Here is a 10,874-nt window from a genome sequence, read left to right as displayed (position 1 = left end):
AAATTGTGTCTAAATGGCTTACATGCTGTTCCCATAACTGAGATGTAATTCTATTTCCACATTCTTTTGATCAGCAGTTATAGAACAAACATGTTCTTCCAGACTTGGGTACCTTTTGGCTTGTTCCCTTAATAACTAGAAAAGCCATTCTGCTGCAGATGGAAACTACCTGCTGCCTGTGTTTGATACTGGCTTGGGTAGTGATTGGCACGACACAATTATACTCAGTTTCATCGATTAATATGCTTTAGAGAAGGTATCTCAGAAAGCAGTGTGGGTGCTTGCACTGGTAAACAGACTGTCTACTCTAAAGCAGGCATTCTTCTGAGAGGATAAATGTGAGACAGGCTTTTTCACGGCAATTTCTAGTACTATTTTTAAACATTTACATTCAGTGGTATACAAAGCTCACAGCTAGGTTCAGAGCCATTATAGTAAGTGCTGTACAAACAGAAAACTTAGCCTATTCTTCCTATAAACACACTGCAGCTAGCATTCAGAGCACAAAACCATGTTGATAAAGAAGTAGTGGGGAATGATAAAGGGGAGGAATTTTGTTCTCTCAAACAAGCTGTGACAACAAGCATTCATTCCCGTGCTTCTCCAGCTCATGCCTTCTGCACAAACCTCCTCAGTCCGGTTCTGTGCAGAACCTTTCGGAGTGCAGGGCTGAGGGCAGGCAGCAGCACTCGCTACTCGTGCACCGGGACAGTGAAAAAGAAGGAGCTGCAAGCAAAACGCGAGGGGATGCTGAGAGGAGCCCTGCTCTGCCTGGGGGGTTGTTCTCTCCTGCTTGGGGGGTTGTTCAGCAGCCTGCTCCGCACCTTCACGAGAAGGGCAGAACGGGAGCTGAGGTGTGACGGAGCTCAGCTCACTTTTACTCCGAAAACAAAAGCTTCCGAGCTTTTTGTGTGCAAGAGCACCACCGACACCCTCTCTGCCCCTTTTTTCTGCACACCTCGCTGCCAGGGGACCGCTCCCGGCCCGGCAGGGTCCCGGTGCTGCCGGAGCGTGCCCGACCCTTTCTCTCCAACCCCCTGGAGCCCTCCCGCTCCCCCTTTCTCTCCTCCCCGCCCCGCCTCTCCCTCCCCCGGCGGCCGCTTCCCCCGCCCCCTCGGGAGCCCGGCGGCGGTCCCGGTGTCTCGGGCCCTGCCCCCGGCGGCGGGCCGGCATTGACGTCAGCCCAAGCCTGCCCGGCCCGCCCCCGGCAAAGCCAAAGCCGAAGCCGCAGCGAGCGGGAGGGGAGGAGGAGGCGGCGGCCGGGACAGCGGCAAAGTTCGGGCAGCGCCCTGCAGCACCACGGGCAGCTCCCATTGAACTCAACGGGGCCGGCGGTTTCAGCACCATGGACAGCGCCCATTGACCACAACGGGGTAGGGGTTTCAGCACCACGGACAGCGCCCGCTCAGCACCATGGACAGAGCCCATTGAACCCAACGGGGGCGATCGGTTTCAGCACCATGGACAGCGCCCATTGACCCCAACGGGCCGCTCGGTTTCAGCACCCCGGGCAGCGCCGTCCAGCCCCGCGGGCACCACAGCATTGAGGGGGGGGGTCCCGCCCGGCATGCGAGCCCCCCGCCCCACCGTGCCGCCGCCGCTCGCTGCCCCTGCCCCGCACAGGCGGCCCCCGAGGAGATGGAGCCAGAGCCGGCCCTGAACGACAGCCTGGCAGCGGTCCCCTGGATGCCCGCCCGCGGAGGTAACGCCTCGCTGGAGCTGGCATCGCGGCCCCCTGCTCCTGCTGCTATCAACCCCTGGGATGTGATGCTGTGTGTCTCCGGCACCGCCATCGCCTGCGAGAATGCCATCGTGGTGGCCATCATCTGTTACTCGCCCACCCTGCGCACCCCCATGTTCGTGCTCGTCGGGAGCCTGGCCACTGCTGACCTGCTGGCCGGGCTCGGCCTCATCCTCAACTTTGTTTTCCAGTACGTGATCCGCTCTGAGACCGTCAGCCTCCTCACGGTGGGCTTCCTCGTCGCCTCCTTCGCTGCCTCTGTGAGTAGCTTGCTGGCCATCACGGTCGATCGCTACCTCTCCCTCTACAACGCCCTTACCTACTACTCAGAGAGGACAGTGCTGTGCATCCACACCATGCTGGTGGGCACCTGGGGGGTGTCCCTCTGCCTGGGGCTGCTGCCGGTCCTGGGCTGGAACTGCCTCCATGACCGCTCTGTCTGCAGCGTTGTCAGACCCTTGACCAAGAGCAATGTGACTCTGCTGTCCGCCTCTTTCTTTCTCATTTTTATCATCATGCTCCATCTCTACATCGAAATCTGTAAAATAGTTTGCAGACATGCCCATCAGATAGCTCTTCAGCAACATTTCCTGACTGCATCGCACTATGTTGCTACCAAAAAGGGAGTGTCTACTCTTGCTATAATTCTCGGGACTTTTGGAGCAAGCTGGCTACCTTTTGCCATATACTGTGTGGTCGGGGATCCCGATTACCCTTCTGTGTACACTTATGCCACACTTCTACCTGCTACCTACAACTCCATGATCAATCCTATCATTTACGCCTACAGAAACCAAGAAATCCAGAGGTCCATGTGGGTTCTCTTCTGTGGCTGCTTTCAGTCTAAAGTGTCCTTTCGTTCCCGGTCCCCTAGCGATGTCTGAGTGACTTTTCTCTTTGTAGTACTGCACCAGGTGACAATCTACTTAGTGAATTATTACAGTGCCTGTTAAAACTTCAAACTATGTCGTGAAGTCATTGGAAACATGCTTAAATATTAGCACTTTATACAAGTTTGTATTTTTGAGAGTGTTCAGGGTATGGAATTTTCAGTTCTGTGAAAAAATGTGGTTGTATATTAATTTTCACATCACATTTGTAAGGTGAAGACATTCCGATACTGCTTAATTATAGCACCTTATTTCTAGCTGCTGACCTGCCAAAACAGTGTTGCCTTTCTGAAGGGCAGAGAGAAAGAAAGTTGGGTTTTGTGTTGTATTAGTATGTGTGTGTGTGTTGGGGGAGAGGGGGTGTATGTATGTATGTGTGTAACAATACATTGCTGCACAATGTTGATAAATTATAACATTTTGTACACAAATAAAAGCATTTAAGATGTAAAACTGTTGTGTGTTCATGTGATTTTAGAAATGAGAGAGCTTGAAAATTTTCCATTTAAGTAAAGTCCTTTTGTTTACTTTTGAAAGTTTACCAGGTAATTCCACCTAAAGAGATCATCATTTACTATGGAGATGAAATATTGCACCAAGAAAGGAACCTTTCTGTTTGCTTGTTTGTTTATTCTCTTCTTTTTCTCTGGCAAATAGAGAGCAAAGAAGAGAACAAACTCCTTTCTATTCTCCAGCGAACAAAGAAACAAAAAGCCCAGGCAAATAGGCTGCTAATTACAATAATTCTCCAGGTTTCCAGTAGCTTTCTTCTCTAAGTTGTAAGTTAGAGCATTATGATAATGCCATTTTAAAAAGTTATTAAACTGTGGGGAAAAATCAAACTAATCTGTGCTCTTTTTTTCTTCTTATAACCTAACATGACAGGGAGGGGGTAAAAGAAATAAAGGCAACAGTCTCCTTTCCTAAAAGCCTGTACAATGCCATAATAAATTGACTTTTCTTATCACCCACAGTTCTGTGGATAACACGAATTGTTCCACCCCCTCCTTTTTTTTTTTTTTTTTTTTTTTTTTTTTTTTTGATTGTGTGCTGCAGAAAAATCATTTAAGTGCATCTTTGCTGTCTCCCTGTCTCAGAGCAGTATGCAGTTTTCTGATAATCCCATAGCTAGCGGCTTCAAAGAGCCCATCAGAGGTCAATGCTGTTCAGATTTTGGAAACACTTCTTCACTCAGGTTCAAATTCACAGGCAACAGATTTGTTTAGAGCAATAACATACACATATGATTTCAAAAGTGATGTCGCTGCTTTGCTGCTTATATATTTATATTTATATTACATTTTTACTATTGTAATAGTATAGTTTGTCACTCATTTAAATTCGTATTCAAGGGCTAAAACAGATTAATCTTATGTGCATAGTGCTATATAAAGAGTTTGTTTTGATGTGTTTCCCAGCTAATGAGGGGGCACCACATCAGGCACTTGCCTGATGAAGCAGCCAGGGCCACAGAGAAGCTGTAAATCAGTAATACTGTTCTTACATGAAAATAGCTATTATGAAAAAACAGTATAATTTCACTGATAATAGAAAGACATTTCATTTGAAGTGCGATCTGATTGGAAAACTATGTTCCAGACTCAGGTAGCTCCATTATTTTTATCAGTTCTAATAATCACAAATGTGACATTGGGATTGATAAATACGTTCAGGCAAGTAATTCATCAGGGCACCCTTGTGGTGATGTTACAGATGTGATATAAAACAGATCTTATGACAGGTCAAACTGCTGATCAGATTAAGAATTTTAAAGTTGCTAGTGAGAATTTTTTCCCCTTCTTTAGGCAATCCAAAAGGGCAAGACCCCAACCCCAGAATTTTTCATCTCATACATCTGAACCACTAGATAAAACAGAGTGAAGAATGACCACTAGCTCTGTGGTGAGGTGTCAAAGAGCATACCTAAACTCTTTTCCCTCTGCAAAATCAGGAAAATTGTGACCAAACTCTGGGCTGGAAGCAGATACTGGTATTTGCTGTGCTTCTAGCAGTGCCCCAATGCCCCACAAGAATACCAGTTGGTGTCAGCTGGAGATTTGCACTGGCAACTTGCACTGGTAACTTGGTGATCAAGTGATGGTGATGGTAGAAAACACTTGAGCCTTCATCCTGGTCCTGCTTGAGCAACTTGCACAGACTTGGCCAAAGACGCTCCATCATCCACGTTAACTGTTGAGAGGTAAGACCAGCAAGTGCCTTGGAGTGGTGAAATCTGGTAAAACTTTCTGGTAAAACTGGAAAACATACCACTTACTAGACTTTAGTTTTCTAAACTTTAGGAAAGAAAGAAAATGCCACTAGGGGAAGATTTATTGTGTCCACTTTTAGATGCCAAAGTTAGGGAGACAGAATCTGCTAGACACCATCACCGATACCCACTTCCCTCTATTAATTTTATCAGGAGCTTATTTTCACCACAAATTCATTAGGTAGCTACAACTTGTGTGAAAATGAGCTATAGAGAATTTAGAGGGATCGAATCCTATTTCAGTAATAAACCACTTAATGGAGGAGTGAGAAGGACTCGAAACCTTATATGAGGTATGTTGCCATTTTTTGTCCAACATGTATTGGCTTTGTTCTCTGTTTTGTTTTGTTTGCTTGTTTTCACTGTATGACTATGCTTTTACTTTAGCATTTCTCCCAATGATTTGCTGTGTCTACAAAATAAAGCTGAAGCACAACACTTTCAAGCCATTCTTCCCCTCTACTAGGAAGTGACTTTGTGTTCAGCAAGGTTAATCATTCATTTTGTTGGGACAATACAAATGTTCTTCTACATCTCATCTTCAGAAAGCTTTTGCTGACTCATAATTTCTGAAAAAGACTAATACAAAAGGGCAGAGAGTATTTTGGTGGTTTTGGGTTATCCCTCAGAGTGAAACTGACATCAACCTAGTTGCAGTAAAATATGGCCTTTTGTTTCCAAAGAGCATCCTGATCTGCAGGGATACCCGAGCAGAACAACAGAAAGCAGGCTACATGATCTCTGTCTCCTCACATTACATCTCACTTTAGAAAAAAAGAACCCGCAACCCCTGGTTGTATTCACAATTCCTGATAGAGCAAGTTCAGAAAGTTTGGATAGCATGGCACCTATAGTTTCCTTGCTGAGTTTTTTATTGAAAAGGAAAACAAGAAACAGCAGATGCTTATTTGACAAAATGGTGTTACATTTGCAGCACCTGGATCCCAAACATCTCATGTTGTCAGACCAATGACACTTTTACCTTGGTCATGAAATGATTTTTGGAAGAGAAAAAAGAGAATTCCTGGAATCCCCATTGCCAGTCCACTGCAAAACACATCCTCTTAATCCCCACACAGACCTGACAAGGAACCTGCCGCGCTTCTGCTGTCACTGCCTGTAACGCTGCTGAGGACAATCACAGACTGTGTGTCTGATCTTGTATTTCCACAAGTCAATGGGCAATTTGGTCTGCACAAGGACTGCACAATTGCAAGAGTAATTGCCAATCTTTCCTTGGACATGTGGGCCCATGTGCTCACTATTTTTCAAGTTCTTACATCAGTGGAGCTGTCTTTCAGGGGAGAAAACATATGCCTAGTTAGGTGCAAGGATCAGGCCAATGTTTAATAATGATATGTTATATGCAGCCTTAACTGGAAATGAAAATGAAATTTCCAGTGTTGAATCACTTAAAATTGTTTCTTTGTGGGTTTTTGTTTATTATGTATGTGTTTATATATGTATATATATATATAAAAGCAGATAATATCAACTTTCATCTAAAAGCTACTACTCTGCCCTCACTAGAAGCAGTGTTTTTATCTATTACACAAGCACTAAGATGATGACAGTGTCTCATTAAAAACTTTCAATTTTGAGGCAGAAAGGTCTCAGCTCTGATTTTCATTATAATCAAATAGTTTATTACTAACCCTGAAAATCAGACAAGACTTGCAGTGCCTCTAAAGGCCAGATCCTGCAAACTTTACTCGTGTGAAGTGCCTCTCCCTGTGTCCAGCTCCATCACTGCAGTAGGAGTCATTAGAGAGAACAGCACAGCCCCTGTGAGCAGGAACTGCTCAGGAGCTGGTCCGAAAGCAGCAAGCAGTGCTTGATTTTCTGTAGGGTTTCTGCTGCACTCAGTGGTGTGACACCACCGCGAGTGGAGCGAGAATGGCTCCGCAGGCTGCTGTGTGTGAATCACTGTATATTAAAAAGCCAGCTGGATTCAAAATCACGGGTCAAACAAAAACCCTTTATTTAGCTAACCAAACAAAAGGACAAAACACTTTAAAACCTGAAAAGTGAGTATGTACATATTCTTATGAATGTAATGAACCACAGGTACTAAGTAACACACAGCACGGCAACAGAAGCTCTCATCTCCATTCTGCTGCTATAATTTTAAAAGGATAATTTTTTTATTTTTTTTTACAAGAGGTACAAATAATTTCTGATAGTGCAGCTGCTCCTAAGCTCTTCAGCCATCTTTTGTGATATTCATTTGAAAAGAGGAAAAGAGAAGAAAAAACACCACGTTGTCTCCTTCCAGCTGCTTCACGGCACAACGGAGGGAACTCAGTGACTGAGCGGGTGCGCCTCAGCTCTGCAGGGAGGCGAAGCACACCAGGAGCACACCACAGTCCCAAAATCACTTGGTCGCGGGGCTGATGCTCTGGGGAACACTGAGTTGCAGAGTGTCTGCCCACTGCTGGTTCCTAGTCAGGGTGACACAAGTAGACACCTCCCTGGGAGCTGCTGTGGCAGGGACAGCTGGAAGCTCAGGAATCAGCCCCTGGATTGCTGCATGGCAATGCCACACGAAACTCCCCTGGGTGGAAATCCAGCTTGCACTCCAGTGCCCTTTCCATCTGCAAACTCTTTCCTCTGAACACACAACACTTTTTCCCAATGCTCCCAGGGGAAACATCCCCCCAGGGGCAGTTTCATTTACTGAGGGCAGCAACCCGGCATCCAAATAATCAAGCTGCTGCCACAGCGCCTGGGGAGCTGGCAGCACTGAGCCAGCAGTGACATTCGATGTGGCAGCCCGGCCAGCCGAGGCAGGTCTGCCTGCCCGTGTCAAAGGCTCTGCTGCAAAAACATTAAAAGAGGAGGGAGCCAAAGCCGTGGTGTGGCCTCTGTGAGGGGCACACCAAAAGCTGTTGGCGAAGAGCTGCGTGTGCTCCCTTCCAGCAGGGTGTTGGTGCTGCACAAGAGAAACAAGACCAAAAGTAGTCCTTCACCGAGGCATCTTTTGTGTTGTCATTAATGCTAGACACCTCGAGTGGACAACTGCAAGTGCAGGCAGATCCCTTGAGCTGCCCAACTTACCGTAGAGCCTTGAGGAGGAACAACACACCTTTCGCTCTGTCTTTGAGTGCAATCAAGGTAAGATTTCAAGCCCAGACCTGGCAATGTTACCAGCAGCACAATATGCCTCATCTATCCCCTCCTGCCTCTCTGTGCCCCTGTCACAAAGTGTGGGGCAGAACAGGGCCATTTCCCCCACCACCCAGCATAGCCCGTCGGGGTTAGTCCGTGCTCCTTTCACTTCTCCTTTAGGAACAGATATTTTTGTTTGTTTTCAAGCAAGAGAGTCTGTGTTTTTATGATGGATATTTATGTCTCAGGCAGGAACATTTGGTATCCAATCATGGTGTCTCTAACTCATGAAAAAGACAAAACCAATTTAAAAAAAAGGAACAAAAATTCGAATGTCTCAATGGAACACAAAGCAGGAGGTGTCCTCAGTGTCTGGGACACATTCAATCTATAGTTGTTGTTTTTTTCCATGTCTTTCCATGTGCTTTATCTCATCCACACTGATGGATTGCTGCTCTGCTGCTTGACATGACCCGAGCTCTGGTTCTTGGGTCCACGTCTCCAGAAATCTGCGTGTCGTAGTGGATATTTTTGTTATTGGAGCATTTCCTGGAGGTGTTTGTTTCCTGCAGAAGTGTGATCCAACGTGAGCTTGCTTTTGACCTCACTCACAGCTGTGCAGGTCTTCATAATCTGGCTGATGGTCACGGCAGGAAAATATCTGGGAAAACATCTGCCAATATTTGCATGCACTTTGCTTCACAGCTTTTGCCCGTTGCTAGTGCACACAGGTATGAGAAGAGTTGTTGAGTGGAAACAGCAAATTTGAATGAGTGCTAGGGGAACTTTTTTCTGAGTTGAGCTTTCTCTCTTTATAGAGAGATCTCTTTATAGGTAAGCTGTATCCTTGTATTTCTTCATAAATATGTAAATAAGAGTCACAGTTATGCAATCAAGAAAAAGAAACAGTGCTATGTAAATTGAGCTCCTGATTCTGAAAGTATCCACGTGTTTAGCTTCACTCAGAAGGGAAAGAGGATTATTCTTTTTCCTTGGTTTTTATGTAAAATCTGCAGGACAGCAGCCCCGAGGGGCAGTTTTTTAAAGAGAAGTATCAGTGCTTAAAAGTGTGAAGAAGAGATTTAGGAGCAGAATTAGAAGAAGAAGGCACACACTTGCATTCCTAAAGGTGGGCTCCTCAGAAATCTTGCTTTCTGGCTGCAAGTACCAAGTATCAATTTCTTGCTCTGCACTTTTATCCTCCGAGCACTTAGAGCTGGGCTGCCCCTCTGTGGGTTTGAGGGATGCTGGCAGCAGCCCAGGTGGTCCTGGGACCTGATGGGGCAGCTCAAGGGGAAGGAAAGAAAATCTGAGCTAGGAAAGAAAATCTATCCCCACTCTCTTCCTACTGCTCACTCTCTGTCTTTCAGCTGTTTTAAAACAACATTTATTCCTGGGAAGGAGTTTCTCCAAGTGGCCTGTTCATTGCTTGGTTGCTTCAGCTTGATGCTGAATTGGAAGGATGAGGTCCATCAGGACAAGTTTGGAAAAAGCTTTTAAAAATTAACTTGAACTTTCTGTCCTTCTTGAGAAATGGCTCATCCTGTATGGACCAACTCTCATTTTCTCACTGACAGGGTGATGGCATGCAGGTAAATAATTACATTTAAAACTCAGGCAGAAGGAGAGGATCTGGAAGCATTCTCCAAAATGAAGATTGTTTGAATAAAGGTTGAGTCTTCTATAAAATGTAATTAGATCTATGACACTCTTTGAATGACTGATTTATTTTTTTTTAATCATCACCTTCAGTGACACGTTATCCTTTGCATCACAGTGAGATGTGATTGTATACCTGCAGGCAGATATAATTTGTCACTTCTAGTTGGTGTTGCTTTTTATAGAAAGAAGTGCATCTAGGTAATATCAGGATGTTGTCAAAAGAAGTTCCTTCTGTTGGAAATTGAATACAAGTGTATCAGTAAATACGGGGACCTTGCTGCTTCCCCAAAACAATCTCTGATTTTTGGCATCATGCTAATTATTCTTAATGACCAGGAAGTTAGGTTTTCCTAAATGCTTATGATTTCTCCAAATAGTGGAATATTCTGTTAGATGTACTCATGCAGTGGCAAATAAGGCAAGCGGGAGACAAATAACTTAAGGTTTTCACCTTTCTGTACACTTGCTGTTCTATAAATGGCCTGTGGAAAATAATAAAATTGATTGAATTATGCTGCCAAAATAGACACTTCAGAAAGCCTTTTTGCAGGGAGAGATTTTGGGGACTAAATGTGATCAGTAAGCCAAGCACAAGCCCAAGACCTTGAGTGGCTCCTCAGCTTGACGTGGCTGAAGACGGACTCCTTTCTCCTTCCCCCCCACAACCTGAGCTGCGCTTTGCAGTCACAGGCAGTCTCGTGGGAGACAGGTATGAGCAGAGCAACCCAGAGCACGAGGTCTCGCTCATGCCGCTTGAATAGCAAGCCGTAAGGTAACCAGAGGCTGCCTATTTGTGAACTAGAACAGCTAATTGCATTATTTTCATCCAAAATGGAACTGGAGAAATTACCCAACTTTGCTGCAGTTGCTGTGTTGTCAAGCAGCATCAGTTCTGCAGGCTCCCTCAGCCAGGAGACAATAGGAAAATACTGTAGGAAATCGTTTGTAGGAAATAAAGACCCAGCAGCTCTGCGAAGCATCATCTCCCTCCCACCTTATTTAGGTGAGTGCCCCCGCTGCCCACCTCTGCAGAAAGCCACCCCTACACTAGCAGCACGTGGCAGCTATTGTGCCACCAGGAACGTCTCCAATTTTCTTCTTTCATGAGGTATTTTTAGAATTTAGGAAAGGTTCTGGCTCTGCCTTCGCAGTCATTAAAACTGGGATCTGTTGCCTAACCCGTGGGACGTCTGTTGTATCGGTA

General features: G+C 45.5%; 1 protein-coding gene across 1 annotated transcript; it reads left to right on the top strand.

The window, feature by feature from the left end:
• The first annotated feature begins 820 nt into the window (after positions 1-820).
• On the top strand, positions 821-3,070 carry GPR6 (G protein-coupled receptor 6). Its single transcript, XM_068675113.1, has one exon. It carries the CDS (start codon positions 1,639-1,641, stop codon positions 2,623-2,625), a length of 987 nt encoding a protein of 328 aa, XP_068531214.1. The 5' UTR covers positions 821-1,638; the 3' UTR covers positions 2,626-3,070.
• Positions 3,071-10,874: the final 7,804 nt, after the last annotated feature.

The sequence above is a fragment of the Anas acuta genome, chromosome 3, assembly GCF_963932015.1.
Source record: "Anas acuta chromosome 3, bAnaAcu1.1, whole genome shotgun sequence".
Classification (NCBI taxonomy): Eukaryota; Metazoa; Chordata; class Aves; order Anseriformes; family Anatidae; genus Anas; species Anas acuta.
Note: the sequence above shows the minus strand (reverse complement) of the source record. Positions and strands in the feature narration are given on the sequence as shown.

What these genes read in the sequence shown, in the direction of transcription:
- GPR6 (XM_068675113.1), top strand. Translation starts at nt 1,639, where the DNA reads ATGGAGCCAGAGCCGGCCCTGAACGACAGCCTGGCAGCGGTCCCCTGG.